General features: G+C 33.5%; 2 protein-coding genes across 12 annotated transcripts in view; both read right to left on the bottom strand.

Annotated features, from left to right (window-relative positions):
• Positions 1-455: 455 nt before the first annotated feature.
• On the bottom strand, positions 456-6,536 carry LOC125814739 (uncharacterized). The gene is made up of 8 exons (XM_049494201.1): positions 6,176-6,536; positions 5,284-5,373; positions 2,608-3,260; positions 2,214-2,403; positions 1,999-2,102; positions 1,761-1,863; positions 1,306-1,636; positions 456-801 (listed from the first exon to the last, which is right to left on the bottom strand). The coding sequence occupies exons 1-8, from the start codon at positions 6,534-6,536 to the stop codon at positions 516-518; spliced, it is 2,118 nt and encodes a 705-aa protein (XP_049350158.1). The 3' UTR covers positions 456-515.
• A 10,893-nt stretch (positions 6,537-17,429) lies between these two features.
• The window catches only part of LOC125814469 (uncharacterized), a 45,207-nt gene continuing 37,127 nt past the window's right edge, over positions 17,430-25,509 (bottom strand). For 3 of the 11 annotated variants that reach the window (XM_049493918.1, XM_049493919.1, XM_049493920.1), the window contains exons 4-13: positions 23,156-23,231; positions 22,926-22,996; positions 22,648-22,749; positions 21,272-21,361; positions 20,914-20,988; positions 19,505-19,537; positions 19,257-19,334; positions 18,456-18,497; positions 18,195-18,307; positions 17,430-17,740 (exon numbers count right to left, since the gene is read on the bottom strand). In XM_049493918.1, coding sequence (XP_049349875.1) covers positions 17,719-17,740; positions 18,195-18,307; positions 18,456-18,497; positions 19,257-19,334; positions 19,505-19,537; positions 20,914-20,988; positions 21,272-21,361; positions 22,648-22,749; positions 22,926-22,996; positions 23,156-23,231 — 702 coding nt within the window. In that variant the 3' untranslated portion in view covers positions 17,430-17,718. The remainder of the gene's footprint in view (positions 17,741-18,194; positions 18,308-18,455; positions 18,498-19,256; positions 19,335-19,504; positions 19,538-20,913; positions 20,989-21,271; positions 21,362-22,647; positions 22,750-22,925; positions 22,997-23,155; positions 23,232-25,509) is intronic. The other 8 variants (XM_049493922.1, XM_049493921.1, XM_049493927.1 and 5 more) reach the window with 8 other exon arrangements.

Below are 25,509 nucleotides of genomic sequence, written 5' to 3'. Positions count from 1 at the left end.
ATTGTATTCATAAAAGGCACAAATGTAGTGCTGGGATTCTGAACAAGTGAGCAAAAGATCCACAATATATCCCTCCTCAAGTCTTTAGAGAGGCTCTTTAAGAATTCCAGTAAAGCTAAATAACAAGATACAAGCTGGAATAGCGTACCACCCGCTTATTCTTGTTTTGTCCAGTGCTAGACAAAGTTAAGAATGGTGTAATAGGACAGTGCAAAAAGAGACGAATAAGAGTTTCAGCATGGTTGCCCACATAAATAACAACCCAAGATAAACGCGCTTCACTTCTATGAGGAGCTCATGACTTCCAGATTTGTTTCTGAGGCCATAGTTTGAGATGTTGATCTTCCTTTTCCAAGATTTTACACAACTCACCTTGGTTGCAGTCTTTACATTGATATTTCTTCTATAATTAACTAACCAAGTCCCATCAACTCTTGAATCAGAGACGATAGAATTTGAAGACAATGCCAAATCGTACAATCTGGGAATTTGTTCTTCGAAGATACATGGCTCATCTATCTTCTCCTCCTCCGCTTCCTTCGACTATCATCACTTTCACTATCACTGTCGTCAGAACTGGATGATGATGATTCAGATTCTGAACCAGAACTCCCAGACTCATCATCCGATTCAGAAACGGGCTTTTGTTGTTGCATGATAAGCCTTGGCATGTTCTTTAAATACTCTCGTAGATTTTCAGTAATTCCACCGAGACCAATGGAAGTGAAAAAGTTGATAGCAAACCTTGTATTCTTGGGATTGTCCTTCGGGAAAATAGAGTCAAGGGAATCTTGTGTCCTCCTATGATAGTTACAAATGAAACATGCGTTAATTAATCCCGCAATTTATCAATGTTAGAAATTGCATTGTGGGCTACATGAATCTCCACCTGCATGGACCACAAGGCAAGCTAATTATTACCTACGTCCATGTCCATCTTTTATTCCTCAACCATCAGTATAACGGAACACCAGAAATTTGGTTTATGGTATGCATGATAGAATGATAATGCCTCTATGCTATCCATGAAAAATACAAGGAGAAGTCGGATTCAACGAAAGCTCATGTTTTGGTTATTTCTACTCTTTTTTTGTATCCAGAAACTAAGTTTTTCCTACACCTTTTTTAATGTTCAATTACGTTTTCCCTTTAAACTTATAGCCCTTTTCATATAATGTTTAACAAATCAAAGGCGACATCACTACCTTTCGAAACTCAAAGCACATGCAAATATATGGACATGTCAATCCATGTAAGCATGCACACAGTTTCGCGAAGGACAAGACTCAACAGTAGCAGAATAACACAAAATATAAGAAAGAGATCATGATACCAACCTCCTGACCAGGCTCTAGTTTGATTTTCAACAGCTTATGCCCTGCTTCTTCAAAGTCAACGCTAGACATAATAGTAAGGTAGATCGTTCTCCGAAGGTTGATTAAGTTTGTCTCTGTTTCGTCCTTTATTTGCATTTGCTCCTCATCTTCTTCTTCAGACTCTTCATCTTCATTGTCATCTTCATCCTCTGATTCGGCATCAGAATCTCCTTCTTCAGATTCTTCACCAAGTATTGCCTTCTTTAATTCTTCATACTTTCTTTCGTTCTCTAGGAAATTAGGATCCGGCTTGAAAATATCTGAGCACGCAAAGCAAACATAAAAATCGACATTCCATATAGTTGCTCCACGAAACAAAATATCTAGTAGCCTCCAAAGGCAATCCGTTTTAATACTTCTACTATAAAATTGATCATGACATACCTAAAGTAATTTCTGGATCTATTGTATCTGAGAGAGAGACTTCATGTGTTAGTTGATCTTCCTTCTCAACAAGGTCAAGTTCTGGACGCACAGCTTGGTAACCCTGAGTAGGATGCATGTAAGGGATCTAATATTCTTGCTTTGATAAATAAGGGATAAAATATAATCTTTCCTCAGAAAACAATAAATTATCGAGTAGTATTTTTTTACTCAGAAAACAATTAAAAAGCAAACTCACCTGAAACTTTGCTTTACGCAATGCAAAGAGGCTTTCAATTAAGAACTGAACACGTTTATCTATTTCTCCTTCATGAAGTATACCACGGAACCGCTCAAAGATTCCTATTTAAAAGGAAAAAGGTATTAACATGGCAACCAAAGCAAAATCTTCAAATAAATAAACGAAAATATAAGTCGTGAATATTCTATAACAAACTTTCAATGTGTACTCACCATGTAATCCTCGTGGACAGAGGTCCTGAAGCATTGAACCACATTCTGTAACAAAACCAACCGCAACCTCAACACTATCATCAGTAGGTTTCTCCAACAAAACCGTGAGTAGTTCAAGAGCAATAAGCTCGTGGACGATTTGTTGGTTCACAAGGTGAGCAATAAATTTGACAGCTGCTAACAGCTGAGGCTGCAAGCGTAAAAAATTAGGGGTGAGACAAATTACGACAAGATTTTTTTGTCCTGCTAAGGTTATGAACAGATTCGGACTGCATTGAAGTGATGAGACTAACTGCACTACTAGAGATACAAACCTTATCATTTGTACAAGAACAATACAATATGTTGCACAAATAAAAAATGTACTGCAAGCACGAAAGCAAGAGATACGAACCTTATCATTACGTTTATAAGCTCTTTGCAGCTGCAGTATGATCCTTCTTAACAAAAGATCACCCACTTCAGGGAACTTGGTATTAACGACCGCAACCAAAGCAGCAAACACATCAGTAAAACCCGGAGAAGCCATTTGGGACTTCATACAGGATCTACAAAACAAACCCCTCCCTCGAATTAAATTCTCTGCGAACAACTCTGGAATAATGTTTTTGAGGTTTGCTGCATTAACTTTATTCACCAGTCCATTGATACTCTTTCTGAGAACATCCCAAGTCATCCTCTGGTACTCAACACTGCTCTTGTCCTGAACCTCCTTCATCATCATAGCCAATTTGAATGGTGGAATGTACACTCCCCCACTCCTGCCCAATTTTGCTGTATCGACATTCAAATTACCATCTTGCTTTTGCACCTTGGAAACGTCACTGGCTTTCAGTGCCCCGTCTTCTTGGGTATTATCTTCCCTATTTTTGTCTTTTCCATGCTTATCAGCCCCAATCCTTTGCCTTGTATCCTTTCTATCATGGTCATCACCATCATCCTTCTTTTCTCTTACTACGTTCCTCCTCTTCTCTTTCCTATCATCATTATACCGATCAACCCTACCCTCCCTTCTATTTTGCACCTTTTCATCATCAGACCATTGATCTAGTAATGAAGCCAGTAATTTTAACAAAATTCTTTTAAAAATTGCAAAAGTACCAAAATATTTGAGATTCAAACTCGTGACTTAAAGCAATTCTTAAGCTAGCTTTGTTGTTGCATTTGAAGTTTCCCTTATGTCTAGAGATGTGATAAACAAAAAAAAAATATTTTTGATAAAAGAAGTTCGATAAATCCCCTTCGAATCATTCAATTATGCCCTTGTTTGACACAATACTTGAATTCCTATGCATGTTATTAGAGACAGATTTAAAATTTTTAAATTTAAGGAGTGTAAGGTATCATCATCAATTGTGATAACAAGTATAGATAGAGGTAATATATAAGTATAATAAACCATCATAATTCTATTACAATAAAAAGTAGAGACCCCAAAAAAAGAAAATGGAATCTTGCTTTTAGTAGTGGTTTAATAATGTACTAAAAAACTTTTAGTCTTTTAAGAGCATTGCAAAAGATATTACGTATTACTTTTCTTTAATATTTAAAAAAGCATCGACACAATGCAAAATTTGTGTTAAATTACACGCAACGGATTCGATAGAACTCATCGATTTTAGCTTGAATTATAGGATGTGTTAAAAACCCATATATATAAAGAATATAACTTACTGACTCGAAATTCTAAATTTGCTACTATTGATTTGCAACAATTTCAATAATCATAGCTATTGATAGACTTGTCAAGTAATTGTTTTAACCTAAAAATCAACAACACGAAGAAATTGTTCTAAGCAAGTTCTTTGCTTAACGGGTTTGGAACAACAAACAACTATCTCGTTCGTCTTTTGGATGCCAAAAAAGTTGCATTGGTTGAAATGGAATGATAGAAGTACTCCCATTTTGGCTTTTGAATGGTAATTCAACAACAAAAGTACTTAATTTATTTAGGCTGAAAAATTGAGCAATTTGATTATGTTTCTCTAAACCCATTTTTACAAGCTCATATCTAACTCGATCCGATCAATTGTCGAAACTAGCCAAGGATGTCATAATTGAGTGTTTTTGACTAAAATGATCTTTTAATTTTTCATTTCCCCCCAAACATTTTATAGATTTAGAAGACATATGGGATGAGACATCCGAAAAGATCCTGTCCTTAGTTACAAGCTTGTACATATGCTTCTCAAGCTACACTTTGTGATAGTAGAGAAGTGTTTCAAATACTTTTCACTAAGGGGAGATGTTGACACCCAATTTTGACCGACCTTTAACCTTTTTGGGAATGCTATTCGATTAAATACTTAATTTTAAAACGTATTTTGAGTTTAAAATTTTAATCAATTTTGTCTAAACATTATATAATTTAGTATGCATGATTTATAAAAATTATTGTAAATATCATTAAAATATATTATTATTATTATATTTATTGATAGTTAAACTCGAAATAATTACTTTATTTAAATGTTTTAAAAATTAGATGTGTATAATTTATATGAAAATTTTATAATATATGTAGTATTTTGTTAATTGAATAGCATCTCCTTAAGTTTCCTTTAAATCATTTAAATTATAGCCTAAACTATCCAATTTTTATTTCAATTCTAGCCACTCCAATTCCAATTCTCTTTTCAATTATAGCCATCTGTGTTTTAAATCATAGCCATTTTCAATTCAATTCCTAAAGCCCTATCTTTTAATCCTAACCATTAATCTCGTCCCATTTAATCCTGACCACTCATCTTAGATTGTTTCAACGGATGAGATTAAATCAATTATTTCTTTCCTATTCTAATTTCAAAAGACCAAAACCCTAAAAACTATTCTCATTCTCTTCCTCTCACTCTAGCCAGTAGCGGAGCCAGGATTTAGATTGAGGGGTGTCAAAATATAAAGTAGTATGCACACAAAAAATTCAACAAAATAAATTTTACTAATAAAAGCAAAACATAATTACATTATTACAACCGTACTCGACGCGGTTTCATCTCTTGAAATGTTTTTACAATAGTATCATTAGAAATATTAATAAATACATCTTTTTCTACATAAGGAACTAGACAACCGCTCAAAAGCTCATCATTCATCCGATTCCGCAAGGCATTTTTAATAAACTTCATTGCCGAAAAAGCTCTTTCAACGGATGCAGTGGCAACTGGTAAAAGCAAAGCAATTTTTACTAAGCGGAATACAAGAGGAAAGTTTAGGTTCTTCTTTGTCTCAACTAATTTTCTTGAGAGATCATTAAGTCCATCAACAAATTGGACGAGGAAAATAAATACAAGGTGTAAGAAAGTAGGAACTTATCGTTGCCATGACCAGGAGGTAGATTGACGCCGAGCAATGGTGATTCAAGTCTGAAGACGACTGCACGACGCAGTCAGCGAACAAAGACGACTTTTTTGGACTCTTCCTCTTCAAAACTTTTGATTTTGGAATTGGGGATTTGTTTAATCCCTTGACTCTAAATCCCTAAAGTGTATTTTATTTCTTTTAAAAAAATAAAATATTAAAGTAAACTTAATTTAAGTCAATGGTTTAAAAATTGGAGGAAAAAACGTTTAGCTATCTAAAAACTAAAGACAAAAAAGTTACAGTTGTCTGAAAAGTAGAAAAAAAATGCTGAAAGCCTTTAAAAAAAATAGACTTCAGCAAGGTTCGAACTCCCAACGCCTAGGTCAATGACAAGGCAGAACTTTGTAGCCCCTGAACCGCTGAACCAACCCTTCAACTTGGTTCAGGAGTGTCAATTCTAATATATATAGGTATAAAATCAGAATTTGACTTACCTATACAACGTAATTTTCCGATGAAGGGGTGTCGCTTGACACCCCTCAGGCAAGGGTAGCTCCGCCCCTGTCTCTAGCACATATTCTTTTCCTCTCCTCTTTCTCAACAGATCAGCCGCCTCCCTCAGCTCTCCTCTCCATTTTTTTTCCGGTGAAACTCATCACCACCTGCTTGCGGCAGCCGTCCTGCTCTCTCTCCCTCACCTATTCTCCTTTCCCTCCTCTCTCCACCAGCAGCACCAGCAACCTCTTTCTCTCCCTCACCTCTTTTTTTCTTTTTCCAGCAAAAGCAGCAGCAACCAGCCGGCAAAGGGAAGTAGCCGGACAGCAACCCCAGCCGCTCCGAGCAACGACCAGCCAATGGCGAGCTCCGGCGAAGCGGCTCCGAACCAGCGAGCAGCAGCTCCAACCGGCGAGGACAGCCACAGCAGCGAGCAGCTCCGAGAAACAGCAGCAACCAACAACAGCTCCAGTGAGCGATGCCGGCCAGCAGCAGGCTCCGGCGAAGGAAACTTCGCTCAGCGACCATAGGCAACGCCGCCCATCGCCTCCTCTCTTCTCGCTCTGCCCGCCTCTCCTCTCTTTCGTGTCGGACATCGAAAAATCAGCAGCAACATTGAACTCCATTGAAATTAATGTTTCAGACGACGAATTCTAGAATATTATTAAAACCGCAAACCCAAATCAGAAAGATAGAATTCAAAACCGGGAGAAGACAGAAATAAAGTAAACTTAATAAAACTTTTAGAAGACTAAACATAATTCAGATCCGTCCAGGTTCATCTTTATTTAATTATTGTCCATCTTCTAACAAATTTTTGTTCTTGTAATTTTATGTTTGCTACATTGTGATAGTCAATAGTTACTGCAAAGGTGGGGCTCAAGCATGAAATATTGGTGATCTTTTCCAATATAGTGGATTGCTCTCTTTAACAATATGCTAATATCTAATGTTGGTTGTTTGAGATGTCTCCGTTGAGGTTTACTTTGTCATAATGATGATGGAATTGCTAATTTCCGACTGCTTATGATAGTTGCTTCTCCTAATTGATCATAATATTTGCTTCCCTTAAAATTCAAGATTGTCCTTTTGCTGATAATATTTTCCATTTTGCCTAAATTGCTTGAATTGATGTTCTAATATTTGTTAAACTTGTTGCATGCAATATGGATTGGTAATTGGTGGTAATCTATGACCTGACCATTCATTGAATTATTGTGAATAAGTTTATTGAGCTAATGACTGTCTAATTGATTCCTTTACCTTTTTATTTATATTTTGTTTAAGCAATCGTGTTGTATGAATATTCCTTTCCTTCCCTTAATTTAGCGATTATTGTTAAGTAACCGTTTGCCCCTTAATGAGTTGACGGATCTTTATTTGTTTGTTTATGGTTGCCTTAATTGGTGAATATTTGACTCAATTGATTATTGTCTTCCTTATACATGCTAACCGGTTCTCGTATTATTTGTAACTTTGCCATATTTAATTGCTCATTATTTGGATTTTTTTTTTAAATAAGTCTGATTGGCTTTCCTTTGAAATAAGGAAAATGGTATATTATTTGATTCCTTAAAATATTTAATTCCCTTATATATGCCCCTCTTCTAATATATAAATAGGACCCCTCTCTTCATTATTCACAGGCTCATATCCAGAGACTTGACACATACTTACTTGCTTTAAGAATAAAATTTATAGTTACTCATAAAAAGAAAAATAAGAACTCTAGTAAAGCTTTGGATCTCTCTTTGTCTCTTATTGTTGTGTTGCTGTTTTGGACCTGACATTTCCATTCAAATAACTTCATTGCTGATATTTAATTTTGCATAACTGGTTAGTATCCATTCACTAGTTTAATTTTTATCTTTAGCATTGTTTGCATTGTTGTGTGTTTAGTTGAATATGAGGAAGCATCCGATTTAGTTATTCGTTCTTCTCTCTGTGTGTGTAATAATATATCTATTGATTATTCTTCATTCGTTTCGAATCTTATGTGTGTTGCCTATATATAAAGTGATAGATTGCTATGAATATGCGGTGTTATGAATATCTTTGTCACTATAGGTATCTACTACACTACTCCCTTTAGCAGGTTTTGAACTTGAAGTTCAAGGCACATGAAGAGTTCGCCCGGATTGGAATACATTTGGACGGAGCCTTATTTTACTTTATTTTGATGTTTGTCTTTCTATTAGTGCTGATTTTATGGGATTTTGTAATATTGTTGTATAACTCTAACTCTATTATATGAAATAATTGGGGATCGTGTAAGGGGGGAGGGAATTACGTGCTACTTGTTTATTTTATTTTTTATTGTTACTTGTTTGCGTTAGAAACCATACTTATAGGATTGAGATTTGTTTAATAGTCCGTATTTTTAACAAATATGTTCAGATCTAACGGAATATGCTTTTGTCATTAATCATCTATTTAATCCTTTAATTAATTTAAAAGTGGATTGTGTTTTAATTGCTTATTATAATGTGTTATGGGATTAGCATTAACCATCTTCATAACTATTTCACAAATAAGTGATGTATTTGCTCCTTGTTCCATGTAATTCAACTAAAGCTCCCTTTATACAATAAATGAATAAACTTTGAATAATTGTCATAATATGCTTTATATAATTTCGTCATCTTAGATACCATGCCTATAGGGTCTAAATAATTTTTCAATATGTTTTGGGCTTAGAAATCATGCATATAAGTTTAAACTTGTTACATATTAGATAAATATCATGTCTATAGGGTTAATAATTTGTGTAAATGAATTAGATATCATGCCTATAGGTTTGATAATATTTTCAGCATATTCACACTTAGAAATCATGCCTATAGGACATAATTAATTAGTTGAGATGTCAATCAGTATATTAATGAATAAAAAGAGTAAAATTCTGATTTAAAAAAATAAATTATAATCTGCTTCCTAGATTGAATCTGGCTCAAATAAGTTAGGTTCTGCTCCGTTTTGCTAATGAAAATACTAATAATTCATTCTGATCCGCTACATGCTTTGCAAATAGAAATATGTCTTGCATTTTGTGATCTATTTGCTAATCACCTAAAAATTAACTAATAATTATATTCTGTGTCTCTCTAAAATCTGCTATTTTCAAATTTGCTGACCTAATTAAATCTGCCCCTGTTTTAAATATTTCTGCCCTTAATCTTGACCAACCTGTGCTAATAATTAAATAAAATTGGTTACTGCTCTAAAATATTTCCTGCATCTTGGTCATTGTTATGATACTTTTTTTTAAAATCATATAATTATTTGTTGCACTTAAACATTTTCCTGCCACCTAAAATCAATTATTTCGGCATGAATCTGCCACCTTAACATACTGCCCTAATTTAAATATACTCAAAATAAGTAACTTCTGCACTAACAAACTGTTCTTTTATTTGAAAATAAATTAACGATTCACTTTTAGCATGTTAGTTAATAATAGTATAATCTGCTTTAAACAAAAATTATTTTATGCATCTGTGAGCAATCTTCTGCCTCATTAAAAGTAAATGAATATTTCTGCACTTGTAATATTTTTTTTTCCTCTAAATTAATTATATTGATATAATGTTTGTTAATATGTCACACACTTAGCATGCAACCTTTTCACCTTACTTGTGTTTGCTAGCATGCTAATTGAAAACCTAGAGGTCAATATGAGATTTACATGCTAAGTGTTGTCCTATTTATTTGACTTGGTGTCTAGGTAGGCCTATTAGGAATCATATATTTTATCTTTGTCTAAATTCACCCTAATAGCAATCCAATGTCTCTTGGACCTTAAGCGGGGACGATAGGCACCTTGTAGAGACGAGAAGCATGCGGTGGTGGGGTAGGGGTAGTTTAGGCCCTACGGAGATGATGACATCGACTCAGTTTTAATGACAAACCTTGGTTTTGTTTGTCCCTACGAGAAGCCGATCAAAATAAAGAAAGTCGAGTGCTGATCTGTAAAGTCCTTCAGAGTCTCCACTCTCCTTGGATTTCGCTCGCCACTCTCCCTCGCCTCTCTCACTTTATACAAACACAAATGTATAAATTGTGTTTGTGTTTGTATAAAGCGGAAGAGAACTACATATACAAATATATATCTCTTCGTCTTAGATACTTATAATTATACAAATACAAATATTTCTCTACTTAGTTCTCTTTTGTCTTTCTCTTTTTCTCGCTTTATACAAACACAAATTATACAAAATACAATGTATAATTTGTGTTTGTGTAAAGCGAGAGAGAGATTTGATATACAAATACAATTGTTTTAACTCGATTCAATTGTATACGAATTCAAATTTTATGTAGATATACAAACACTAATAACATATACATATACAAAAGCAATTTTCATAGACACAGATACCTTATTTATACAAATCAGATGCCTGCGATTTTATTCAATCAGATGTTGCCTACGATTTTTATACAATTCTGATGCTCCATAACAAACATTTTGCTATGGAGCGCAAATAACAAAACTGTAGCTATAAAGCGCTAATATGATTTTTATGTTTGTTAAACCTAAAATTTACTCAATTAAAAAAAAACAAAACACATTAATTACTTTTTCTAAAAAACTCCAACATACTCTATTGTGACTTATGAATATACATAGTATATCAAAAAAAATTGTTAAACCTTATCACACCTTCGATATGAGATTAAAAGTACCTATAAACTAGTTTGATCAGCTTATAAATTCGGCCATATTTTTTATTTTATTTTAAAAAGGTGATATCACTTGTATAAAATCATGTGTATTGGCTAAACAAACATATCTTTTGGTTAAGATTTTGTTTTGCAAGTACCGTCTTTTTTATGGTCCAAAAGGAAATTATTTATGACCAAAAGATTTGATTGGATTGTTGAAAGATAGGAATTTGAGGGAGCAAATCTGCAAATAGCTGCAAAAAAAAGATTTTTTTGTAGTTCTAATTATAGGTCGAAATTTCAAGTCCAAAAGTACAAAATTAGCAGAAAAGGGGCTTCAGAAAGTGATATATGCCTCATTTGTCCACTACATTATTTTTGTTCCTTTATATTATCATCATTTTGTCTTCCCCTTTTTTTGGCTTATCTCATTTGATGTTCAGTATCTATTTTAAATTTCGATCAATTTAAATTTGTAACGAATTTTTTTATTTTTTATCAAAAGTGACTTATATTCAAGGTTCGAACTTAAAGTATTTATTACTCCGCCATTATATCTTTGGTGATTATATACAATTTTGTACCTATACATACTTGCAAATGATTTGAATATTTTATTAGTATATATTCAAAAGTCAATTTTCAAGCCCCGAGTAACAATTGAGGTTCAATTTCCTATGATACTTTGATTAGATTGATAGAAAATAAAAGAATATTCCCTATGTTGATTTTATAAGATTATTTAATTTGACACAAATTTAAAAGGATTTTTGTTATAATTTGTTGGTTTTTGTGTTTTGATTATCCCATTATTTTGTGGTTGTTTCTTGTTTTTTGCATGCTATGTTTTTTTTTTATTTGTTATGTCTTTTTTTATTTTTGTATTTTCTTTTTCAAACTGTTCTTGATATGCATTACTTAAGTCAAGGATCTTTCAAAAACAGTCTCTCTACTTTCGCGACGTAGGGACAATGTATGTGTACATACTCTAGTCTCCTTAGACCCTATATGTGAGATTACATATAATATGTTGTGTTTTATTTGTAGCCCGTCCTAAAAAAATTGGTACATTTCTTTTAGAAACAATCAACTTTAACTTTCTATATACCCTTAATTAGAGTTTTTATAGCCACACAAATATTGTGTCACATTTAAAATTATACAACAACAATATATCTAGTGAGATCACACAATTGTGGGAATATACACATATATACCTTATCACTATTTCGTGGAGGTAGAAAGGTATTTTTGAAATATACCTTATCACAATTGTAACTCTTCTTAATACACTCTATTTTAATTATCTAAAATAAATAATAATTCCGAAAAAATATTTTTAATAATATGAGATGGAGGGACCACAAGTTTGTATAGAACCTTTTCTCAATTAATAAATGCTAACATAATGTACATTCTCACTAGTCACTACAATAAATAATTTAACTAATGAAATAATTTATATTTTGTGTAAATGAAACGCAACATGATAAAATTAACCAACAATCATTTAATGAGATTTTCGAGTTTTCAAAACAAACGATATCACTTTCTTTTTTTCCGCTCTTTTTTCATATTGTCCTCCATTTCTTCACCCCATTGCTTTAGTAGCATTAAAGGGTTTATTTAATAGGTGATTAGAATTATGCATGTCTTCAATTTGGTATTTGACGTTAATAGTAAATTAGTTTGAAGACAATAAAAAATACACAAATCTTATCTTATCTTGTAATATAGAACTATTTTTAAAAGTAACGCGAGTTTAAAGAAAATAGAGTGTAAACAAATTTCAATATAAGAATAATATTTTTAATAGATATTCAATTCAACACGTTAAATAAATGTGGATATAAAATAGAAAATAAAAATATTGATCAACTAATAATATGACTTTTTATTCCCTTGCACTTTTCCACTTTCAATTAGGGGTGCACATTGGTTGGTTCGGTTCGGTTTTAGGTGTTATTGGTTCGGTTTATCGGTTTTTGGTTTGTAAATACATCAAACCGATAACCAAACCAATAACATATTTCTTATCGGTTTTTGGTTAATCGGTTTATGGTACTTAACGGTTCGATTTTCGATTTAACCAATAAGAAAATACTCATATATATTATATACACGATAAGAAAATTTTCAAATAAACCATATGATCTTTCCAACATTTAGCATGAAAGTAATAATCATAAAAGTAACAATCATTTTTCTTGCAAGTTTAGACACTAGACACATTCAAAGGAAAAAGTGTGAAAGTAACAATCGTTTAACCATTAACAAAAAGTGTGAAAATAACAATCGTTTAACCATTAATAATAAGACTAGTAAATTTAGTATAGTCTTATTGGGTTATCAGTTTAACCATTAACAAAAATTATAAAACCGAAAACCGAACCAATAACCCAATAATTTTTTTGCAAAACCGTTTAAAATCCGTTAGCCCAATAACCCAATATCAATAAACCAATAGTGTTTTTTTCGGTTCGATTTATTGGTTAAATCGGTTTTTGCACACCCCTACTTTCAATATAATATTTTAATTTATTTAATTGAAGTTGACATGGACCCCACAATTATCTTGCAATTCCCACTCAAACTTTACATTCTCTCTCCTTTTGGTTTCATTTTTCAGCTTTAACTAATAGTTTGGGCCCCACGATCCACATGTCAAAAAATGGGTGGAGCCTCTTCCAACTTTGGTTGGTTGGGCCTCACCCATAGTAAAATTTTTCCCACATCAGCACTTAAGGGTGTTAATATTTCTGTTCAAAATACTTCAAGGGGATAATAAGACCTCCGTAAAGTATTGGTGTGTAGTTGAGAATTGCGTAATAGATTGAGGGGGTATTTGGCTGTTTTCTCTAAAATAATATAGAAATCATAGCAAGTAACAACATACGATGATAGATATCAAAAGAAAAAAACTACATAATAATAATAATGAGACTAATATGATAACAAACATATCAACAACTCTAAATCCTCGGCAGTGGCAGAGCCACCTTACTATTAGGGGGTTCATCCGAACCCCATTCGGCGGAAAATTATATAATTTATATATGGTTAAAATAACTTTTTAGGTATATGTTGAACCCCATTCGGCTACTTCGTGTGTCTATTTTTTTAGATTTTGAACCTCCTTATTGAAAATTCTGACTCCACCACTGCCCTTGAAAAGCAAAACAACCCTCCCCTACCTACTGCCTTATTTAAAATCATAAACTTTAAAAATCTCAAGTCATTCTTAAACTTTGTAATTAATCAAACTTTACCAAACAAATGCAGCAGACACGTTATCATTTACCAAACATAATCAATTCTTACGGTACAACCCTCCTTTGAGAATATTTATTTTATTATTTATACTACATATACAAAATCTCTTTTCACATTAACAAGATAAGAATAGATCGATGTAAAAAATATTCCGCGTTAACAGAATTTAAAAAAGAATTATACTCTTTAACAGGTTTAACAAAAAACAATTTATTTTAATATAAATATTAATGATTATTTTCACAGTTCAAACTTATGATTTATTCATTATATAAAGATAATTTAATCTTGGCTACAAGCCTCCTTTTTCGTATTGACAAAATATGAAATACATGCATGCATGTGCCTAAAAATCCAAAAATAATGTTGAAAGTCAAAGAGATGAAAGTTTGACTAATTATTTTCAAACCTTAGAATTTTCATTATTATTTATTGTATTGGGAAGTATATATATTTTTTAATTAACGTAGCTATCAACAATGATATTTATAGGATATAATTAGTCGTTTAAATTTTTGAGTTCTAGATTTTAGACGGTATATCTTAATAAATTTGAAATAGATTATTTGTATATAAATATTAAGTAAATTTTTAATATAAAGATAAAATTTTGGTTAAATTATTGGATTTTAGGAATATGTAACAAATAATGTAAATTCACCCTAATTTTTTTCAACCATTAAACTATATAGAAAAGAAAAAAACTAAAAAGGGAATTTCGATTGCAAATTTATCCAATAGGATTCGTACTACATATAGCTCATTAAAAAAGAAAACACTTATTTGTAAGATCACACTTATTTATCTATATTAATTTAATTTCAAATTTGAAATATAGATATTGAAATATGTATGATATTACACCTTGGACTTTAAAATTAATTTTTTCTCGAGTTGTGAATCTACTCAAAAATAATTTCTCTATTTTTTAAAAAGAAGAAGTAGTGTTGCGTATATTCTATCTTTCTCAAATTTAACTGCTTTGTAGGATCACACGGAGTATGTTGGTATTGTTTCAAATCTCAATTATTGGTGCACTAGTAAGAGATTTAGGTAAGTTTTCTTTTTCTAATATTTTAAGCCAGCTATTATTTTTTTTCATTTTTTTTTCATGAAAGACACATGATAATTTACTATATAATCCAAAGCCAATCATGGCTTATAAATGCATGAATATCTTAAACTATTAATTAATTATTATGCTAATTCTTCTTAGAATTTGACTTGGTACTTCCGATAGTGACGTTTCTAAGGCATCTTTTGGTTAGTGGCTAGGGGTACGATGAGAGAATTATCTTTTCAATTCGATATTTTTCTTTTAAGTTTCAATAGTATTGACTATGACATCTTTCACAAATTCAATTATAGTTGTGTTTCGATGAAGTTAGAGCTGAGCTGAGTAAAACAAACAAGAAACTACCAAAAATAGAAATTATGAAGCTCTACAAACCATTGATCTAGTAATGAAGCCAGCAATTTTAATAAAATTCTTTTAAAAATTGCAAAAGTACCAAAATATTTGAGATTCAAACTCGTGACTTAAAGCAATTCTTAAGCTAGCTTTGTTGTTGCATTTGAAGTTTCCCTTATGTCTAGAGATTTGACAAACAAAAGAAATTATTTTTGATAAAAGAAGTTCGATAAATCTCCTCCGAATCATTCAACTGTGCCCTTGCTTGACACAATACTTGAATTCCTATGCATGTTATTAGAGACAAATTCAAAATTTTAAATTTAAGGAGTGTAAAGAATCATCATCAATTGTGATAACAAGTATAGATAGAGGTAATATATAAGTATAATAAACCACCAGAATTCTATTACAATAAAAAGTAGAGACCCCAAAAAAAGAAAATGGAATCTTTCTTTTAGTAGTGGTTAATAATGGACTCAAAAACTTTTAGTCTTTTAAGGGCATTGCAAAAGATATTACGTATTACTTTTCTTTAATATTTAAAAAAACATCGACACAATGCAAAATTTGTGTTAAATTACACGCAACGGATTTAATAGAACTTATCAATTTTGGCTTGAATTATAGGATGTGTTAAAAAAACCATATATATATATATATAACATATTGACTCGAAATCCTAAATTTGCTATTATTGATTTGCAACAATTTCAATAATCATAGTTATTGATAGACTTGTCAAGTAATCGTTTAAACTAAAAATCAATAACACAAACATTGTTCTAAGCAAGTTCTTTGCTTAACGGGTTTAGGACTAAAGATTGGTTACGTATTTGTGTTTCTCTAAACCCATTTTTACAAGCTCATATCTAACTCGATCCGTCCAATTGTCGAAACTAGCTAAGGATGTCATAATTGAGTGTTTTGAATAAAATGATCTTAAAGATCATGCCCTTAGTTACAAGCTTGTACACATGCTTCTAAAGCTACACTTTGTGATAATAGAGAAGTGTTTCAAATACTTTTCAATAAGGGGAGAGTTCAACAAATATGAGATTTTCTGCAACAGTATGAATAGCCTTTCTCTTATTTTTCCATTATTCTTTTTGAAGGATATGTTCATTTATGTCAAAATAGATTCTTTATTTATATTTTTAGTTATTCAAGCAAGTCTTATTATCCTCGACTTTGCGTATTGCCCTCTTTGTACTTTAGAAATATCAAATTTGAAGATTTAAAAAAAAAATCAAATTTTATGCGAAGTCATGTTGAAATTTATTAAGATTTAAGATGTTGGAATCCTTTCCTATTTGCTTTGGTAATAGTTTCTTTAGATTTCTACTTTAGAAACTCTCCCAAACAATCTACTCTCCCATCCCAATTTATTGTTTGACAAAACATATATAGTTTAAAGAAAAGACTAAAAACTTTTGAACCTACTTATATAAAATAAATTAAAATATTTTTATAAATATAAATAAATTTTGTTTGGATGATTGTTACCTATGGTATATTGTATTATGTTGTTTCTTAAACACAATATTTATTTTAGTTGTTACTATTTAATTGTATCTTATCATCAAATTCATCATGATGCAACAAAAAATTTCATTATCTACACCGACCAATTTGATGTAATTGTATAATTTACCTTATTTTCTTTTTCCCATTTTGCCTCTGCTTATTATCTAATATTTTATCCTTCGGCTACCTTTTTATAATAACTCTCTTGATAGGTTCAAAGGTGAAATACGAATTTTAAAGTTAAAACGAAAATAGGATAATATAAGTTGGAACAAAAGTAGTATCTAATCAAACATATTATTTTCAATCTCAGTGCTAATCAATGAGTACAGACAAGTAGTACGGAAGGAACTATACTTCAACAACACCAAGGAGAAGCAACAATCATGATAAAACTCCACGCAACGACCAACAAACAACGTAAAAATAGAGGAACACAATGGGAGATGTTTTCTTCCACAACAACACACTAGTGAAATTCCACAAGTAAAGTAAAACAAAAAACCTCATAAGGTACAAAAATAACTAAAAAATGTACAATCCTGTTCCAAAGAAACGATAGAAAGAACATAACATTGTAGTATTCTTCCATTCACTGGCGTGTACTTATTTCAGCATGTACAAATTTCTGCGATTACAATTACTAACACGGGTGAAAAAATAGCTTAGGACAAGTTTATATCATAACAAACCTAGAAAATCAATCCGAGAGATTGCCATTCATTACAAAAAAAATAATCATCACCCACCCTTGTTTCACGTGTTGTGGCTTCATATATCACACCAAAAGATAAAATGAAATAACAAAACGAGAATTTCACATATTTCCCTTAATCAGCACTTGGTAGAGGCAGTCCTGTTAAATCCATGAACGAAAAGATGATTAGAAAGATATATGGTTATTCTACGGCAGAAGATACCTAAGGATCTTGACCTATATAGGTTAACTCCACTCGATCCCCTGCTCCAAAGGCGGATCTAGGATTTGAAGTTTATCGATTGTGACCTCATTTAATGTACAATATTAATTGGACACGTAGTCAATTATTTATAGATATCTAGTAGATCTTGGCAAAAGATACTGCTTCTTGGGAACCCGTAGGTTTATTACCCTGATCTGCCACTGCCCCACCCCGTCACCACTATAGAAAGGTGAATACCAACTCTCCAGGCAGAAAATAATTATTAAAATAAGCAACTACACTATCAACTCAAATCCTTCATAGTGATCATAATAAAAGGAAAAGAGAGAATGGGGAGATGCGGCGTTAAAACTTGCAAAAAGAATTCTGGAACTGAAGAAACAATACCTCAACAGGGGTCTAGGCGGCTTCAATTTATCAATACCATCTTGAGTAATGCCATCTGTAATAAATCTGTTGCTGTTTACTTCCGGTAAGGAGTCCGCAAGTTCTTTAAGGCCCTGTAACAAGATTAGTGAAGTCAAATGCTAGTGAAATTACAAAAGTTCTTTAAGGCCCTGTAACAAGAAATATGAACCACAGCATATGCTCTAGTAGACGGACAATGAACAGTAACACGACAAGAAATATTCAAGTTAGCCGAAGTACCATCAGAGTAGGTGTAGAGTTGCCCACAATTGTAAGTTGTTCCTGCAGCAGGAAGTTATGATTAAAAAAGATATTGGTAGCAAGCATCAACAACCCTAAACCATCAAAATATCATACCATAAAAAAAGAGAAGAAAAATAGGCTCATAGAGCATAAAATACCTTAGAAAGTTTCACAGTTTTTTAATGTATGTAATAAAAATCTTTATTATCTCCACTGTATTTTATTCTTGCAATGCTCCTCCCAATGTTTTGCAAAAAATATCTCATACACCAAAATATCCATGACTCAACTTTACCAAAGTCATTAATAGTTTTGGTCTATTTGTCAGAACTCTTCTCTAAGGGAAGTAAAATTACTGATAAAGCAAAATTTTCCATCTCACTTTCACTCCAGGACTAAAATCAGAAACATTAAGGCAAAATTGTTATCCAATTATGTGGTCTTTGGATCATAGTATAAGTATCTTAAGAGGTTCTCTCCATGCTTTAAATACGAAAAACTTCAAGAAAATCATATCATGCACGGAGAATAATCAAGTAGGGTGGTGTTTGGACATGGATATTTGAAAAAAGAAAAAAGTAGTAGTATTTGAAGTTAAGTCGAAAAAGAGTGTAAAATTGTACTTGAAAAAATGTTAAAAGTTTGAAGGAACTTTTTTAGAATAAGGATACTTATTTCGTTTCTGGTTCACTAAACGTATCCACACTCCCGAGGCTTCCGATGCAGGGAGAGAATTAGAAGCATAAGTCAAACAACATTTTAGTGGAAAAAGTTACTTGAACTAACAATTGTACGAACCTGCAGTGTCTCAGGCATCTTCACCTTTTTTCCATTGATAAAATTACACAGGTACATAACACCAGCATTTGCAAGCTCCTGTTATCAACAGTAAGTGCAATACTTAGTACTGAATATCAATCAAGATGACTGGGAAAATAGATATTCGCTACTAGTTCCAGAAACCACATATTAGACCTTTTTGGCTATTAATAATAATGAACAGAATTTGTAGCCTAATAGCTGAAATAACAATTTTTTCAAATTACCTGCTTGCCTTCCAAAGAAAGTAACTTGCCATCCTACAAATTCAAATATAGTTGAGACAAAAAGATCAGTAGGTAACAGATATTTTATGAAATACAAATGTCAATATATGTTTACATATGGGTATTAGAAATTTGAGAATCCAAAACAAGGGCCTTTTGATGAAGTGGTTGTGGAGATATACTAGTGAGGAAGGAACCCTATGGAAGGAGGTGATAGTGGCAAAGTATGGGGAATTGAACCCATGGTGTACAGAGATAGTGTCAGAACCCTATGGATGGGAAGTATGGAGGTCAATCAGAGCTTTATGGAACTCTATGGAAGAAAATGTGTTTCTCAAAATTGGAAATGGCAACAAGATCAAGTTTTGGAGAGATGGATGGATTGATCAAATTCCTCTAAGTGAGTCATTCCCAGATCTTTTCTCAATCTGCAACAATCCTGAAGCCAGAGTATGTGAATGCTGGACAACTCAAGGCTGGGACCTATCTTTCAGAAGGCTATTGAATGACTAGGAAGTAGATAGAGTGGCTTCTTTCCTGGGAAAATTGGGGGGAATCAATCTAGTAACAAATGTACCAGATAGAGTTATTTGGAAGCACAACAAGGATGGCAAATTCACAGTAAACAGTGTTACAAGAAAGGCATACAAGTTGGGGTTAGAGGCTACCATCATCAATGGAAGAGTATTTGGAGAGGATTGATCCCCACCAAAGTGAAATGCTTCACTTGGTTAGTCATCAAAAGAGCCTGCTTAACTCAAGAAGTGCTGCAGAAGAAAGGAAAGCAACTAGTCCCTAGGTGTTTCCTGTGCAATTTGACTGGGGAAACAAACAATCACCTATTTTTACATTGCAAATTCACTGCACAGATCTGGGAGCTGTTTCTCAACATCACATGCTGTAGCTGGTCTATGCCAGAACACGCCTCTGATCTTTTTAAATGTTGGATCAGAAGAGGGGGTAGCAAGACTCAAAAGAAGTGGTGGAAGCTAATACCATCATGCATATGGTGGTCAGTGTGGAAGGAGAGAAATGGGAGATGTTTTGAAGATAGATCTAATTCCATTCACAAAGTAAAATGGAATTGTTTGGTATCTTTACTTTTTTGGTGTAAACAACTTTGCATAGAAGATGTAGATCAAATTATAGAATTAATAGGGAGCTTGTAATTTCGCTTAGGGCTGTAAATTTTGAAGGTGGCCAGCATGTCCTTAATGCTGAAGAATACAACTTTACCAATGTTCAAAAAAAAAATAATATATGTTTACATAGACAGGCACAATGACCAAGATGACAGTTAAGACCATTGAAAAAAGCTTGTACTCCACACAGATTTAGATATAACAGAAAGAAAAGAGCCTTGAAATCTTTTTGGAGAAATACACACAATGGCTGAAAGAAGAGCTCACCAGACCAGAAACCATCCTATTTAGTTGATCCAGATCAAAACCAATCTGGGACAGATCACCATGCACGTCATTAACCTGTTCCAGAACAACAAAAACCTGATTATAACAACTCCATACTTATCTTTTCATTTCTTTTAATTGGTACCAACTCAATACTTTTCATTATAATTTTGTTCTGTGATTTTAACTTTGATAAGGAAAAACAATATTATGATTCTCTTGTGGTCATAGGAACTGGAAGGTAGGAATCTGACATATCCGCTACAAGAGAAACATAAAAATAAAATAATGGAGTGCCATGAAATTAGATGACAACCCCGGACAACAACATAAACATATGTGAAGTAGATGTACACACCTCACTCCTAATTAGTTTTGACATCTCCATTTGCTCATCCAATTTTCCATCCACATTCTCAATTCGCTGTGTTAAGTGCCTCTTTGTAGCCTAATCAAAGCACAAAACAGAACATAAGAAAGGATGGAATTAACAAGACATTATACATAATTACAAACCCGCATATTTATAACATTAGAAACAATGTTGATGTGATTCAATTTATTTGCATCATTACATGAAACATGTCAAAGTGTCAACTTAGAAGAAGCTATGTAAATAGAATTATATGATATATATCAAAGTAATGAATCTCTATTTGTTCATCTGAACGAAGAAAAGTAACTGGACCCTTGATAACCAACTGATAACTAGGCTTAAATATGAAGCTTTCCTCAAATTTAGTATTGCTAGTAAATAAAAACACGTCAAGAATAAAAGAGATGCATCATCTCCACATTCAAACAGACGCCACCCTTGAAGAGAAGCACAGACTTGATGAGCCAAGTCAGATTAAAAAACTTACACCTATGTATAGTAGTTGGAATATTTTTCACACAATGACCACCCTAATATTTCATTGCCCACTGCATAGTCTTGAACTCGCTGTTTCCTGCAAAGTGCAAACAGCTGCTATGTGTACTCTCAACCAATTCCAACTTAACCAGAAGTTTTAAGGAAGCTGTACAGCAAGTCTGTCCATACCAAGCTAATTTGTCCATAATTTATATTATGAGTTGAAGCTCAATCTTGGCAGATAAAATAGATCACTCCTTTAGAGATTCAAAATCAAGCAGAAAACATGGTTCCTATGCAGCTGGAACATGTGGCAGATACTGCCATGACGCACAGAAGCAGCAACTAACAAATGATGCATGTGCAAGCCCAGAAGACCATCCAATAATCTCCAACACAACTTCTGGTGTACTATACAATCTGATTTAAATGCGCCAAATGGATTGTCTGGGTGAGTTTTAGTAATTAAGACCCGAAATTGGGAGTTCCAACATTTAAACAGACGTAGGACACATCAATCCAGCTAGTTTCTAAGTTCAAGGTCCCTTCCCAGGGCCCTCTCCTGCTCCCTCCTCCTTCTCCCAAAGTTAACTAACATTGGAAAAAGGCTAAGGGAATAGGACCAGATATGATAAGGTAAATTCAGAAAATACAAACACGAAAAATGGTTTCTGGCTAACATCAGGAGTCCTCAGCGGGTAAGGGATCTCATAATGTAGTAACAGCACACTATTGGATATCAAGTTTTTACCGGAAGAACCATAACCACGGTAAGTAAGAATGGAAAAAGGGCATACTTTTAACTTGAATGCATGGCAAGGCTAACATGTGCAAAGATTGCAGAGGAAGAACTAAAGAAGAAAGCACAGGTGTATACTCACAGCAAGGGCCTCTGAGACATTATCGAGATGTTTTGTCAGATTTGAAACAGCAGTTGCCATATTCTTTTTTGTTACATACATAAGGTCAGAGAATGACAAACCCTACAAGTATAACGAGAAAAAGAGGTGAAGATAACACAGTGAAATTACAGATCATGAGAGAAAGAAAGTATTGCATGAATTATTAAAAGCTCGACATGGTGTCTTTTACTTCAGGCTAGTGGCAATCTCCTTTGAGATGTAGTATCAATAAATAAGGAATCTAAGGGTTATTTCACCTTCCACCACATGTATCCATAACCTAAGGCACCTGCTGCAGCGGCTGGCATTACCAGAGATGTCCAGTTACCTGCCAGGAAAAATGGGATTAAGGAACACCATCATTTTTTTTTTGAAACTGGTAAATGTAAAGGAACACCATCATTAAAAAGCAACTTCTGCCAAGTCAAAGGCAAAGATAGAAAAATCTAGTATGAGACAGCATCAATGAAAGCATGGTAGAACATACCACTAGAACTTCCATTAAGAACAGTAATTGATCGTGCCGAAGCCAATTGTCGAACCTCCATTGCCAATCTACGAACCTACAAAAGAAATAAAGGAATCAATTGAAGTCCTAAAGAAGTAGGGGTGATCACCTTCTTTTTTTTTTGACAAGTACAATACAGAGAATTTTTTAATCCATTTTTGGTAGAGAAGATTCACCATGGATTTCAAATATCGTCCATACAAGACAGAAAAAGTCCCACTGGAGAGGCGGCTGGGAGAATGGCATCGGGATAACCATCGTCCTACCACTCATCACTAGCTTATAGTTTCTAGACCAATAAACCATGGATCTCAAACAATGGTATTTCTCTTCAGCAGATTTTACATTTTGTGGTAAATTATTTATACTTTCATACACAACACCATAACAAATTACAAAACTATATCTCATGTCCACACAACAATATCTAGATATTGTGGGCATAGGGGTGGCTCAAGAGTAAGGCTAGTAAACATCTGCTTTAGGCCCAAAAAAATTTAATAGTGAATTTTATGATTTTAACTTCACTTGAAATAATATTGAATTTTTTTTTTTTATAAACTAATAAAAAAAGAGGAACTATCTACTTTTTATCAAGAATATTTTAGAAACTTGAATTAAACTCAAATCTTCATATTGATAAATAAAGTTTTTAAGGTGCTAGAAGCAGGGGGAGGGTTCTAAGCCTAACTTTTAAATGAATATTAAGTTGATCACATGGAATGTGAGGGGTTTTAACAACACCACCAATAAGAAGTTGGTTAAGACTTGTTTGCAGAAATGGAAAGCGGATGTAGTTTGTTTACAGGAAACCAAGGTGAACAAAGGGACTGAGTGGATTGCCTATCAGATCTGGTCTAGTAGATGGATGAGGCTTGGATATATTGAGGCAGATGGGAGTAAGGGGGGAATACTTATTATGTGGGATAGTAGAGTATGGACTGGCACTAAGGTGGAGGAAGGTACCTACTCAATCACTTACAAGTTTGAATCAACTCAAAATTCTTTTTCCTGGTACTTCACTGGAGTGTATGCTCCACACACCAGGAAAGAGAAGTTAGAGTGTTGGGAAGAAATGGCTGCAATGAAGGAACTATGTGGAGGACCTTGGGTCACAGGTGGAGATTTCAACACTGTAAGACGTATGGGGGAAAGAAGAGGATGCAGCAGAGTTACAAACATCATGAATGAATTTTCCAGATGGATAGATGAACTGGAGTTGCATGACCCTTATCTGTCGGGAGGGAAGTTCACTTGGTTCAGGGGGGATAACCATCCAAGTGCTGCTAGGTTGGATAGGTTCTTATATTCTATGAGTTGGGAGGAAAACTTCAAAAGCATCAAGCAAAGCACCCTCCCAAGAGTAGGGTCAGATCACAATCCTGTCATGTTGGACAGTGGTAACTGGGAGCATCGAAAACCATGCTTTAAATTCGAAAATTGGTGGCTCAAGGTTGATGGCTTTAATGATATGGTGCAGGGGTGGTGGAGCAATTTTGAGGTACAAGGGTGCCCTGACCATAAGCTTAGCAGTAAACTAAAGATGCTAAAACAAAAGTTAAAAGATTGGAGCAAGAAGAACTTCTCTGAAGCAGCCCACAGGAAAAATTGTTTGCTAGAAGAATTAACTGAGCTAGATAGAATCCAGAACGACAGAATACTTAATGATGAGGAAATGGTGATAAAAACAACAATTCTGGTAGCGCTGGAAGTGCTGGCCAAGTAAGAAGAAGCAAGCTGGAGACAAAAATCTAGATTGCTATGGTTGAAACAAGGGGATAAAAACACTAGGTTCTTTCAGAGACAAGCAACTGCCCACAGGAGATGCAACACAATTGACAGACTGGTGGTACGAGGGGTGGAGATACAGGAACCTACAGAAGTTAAAGAAGCCATGATAGACTTCTACGCCCAGCTCTACTCAGAAACTGAGTCCTGGAGGCCCTCTTTTGATTTTGTAGGGTGCCCAACAGTGTCTACGGAAGAAAACGAATGGTTACAAAGACCATTTACGGAGGAGGAAGTGCTACTGATCATCAAAAAATGTGAGGGGGACAAAGCACCTGGCCCTGATGGATTTACTATGGATTTCTTTAAGAAATGCTGGGATATATTGAAAGAGGACCTGATGCGGACTATACAAAATTTCCATCAGAGGAGTGTGTTTGAGAAATCATTCAATGCTACATTCATAGCTTTGATTCCAAAGAAACCAGGTGCAGTTGAGCTTAAGGATTTCAAACCTATCAGTTTAATAGGAGGAGTTTATAAAATCATATCCAAGTTATTGACGGAGAGAATGAAGACAGTCATTGGGAAACTGATTGATGAAC

This window comes from Solanum verrucosum, unplaced genomic scaffold, assembly GCF_900185275.1.
Source record: "Solanum verrucosum unplaced genomic scaffold, falcon-dt-bn FXZP01000268.1, whole genome shotgun sequence".
Classification (NCBI taxonomy): Eukaryota; Viridiplantae; Streptophyta; class Magnoliopsida; order Solanales; family Solanaceae; genus Solanum; species Solanum verrucosum.
Note: the sequence above shows the minus strand (reverse complement) of the source record. Positions and strands in the feature narration are given on the sequence as shown.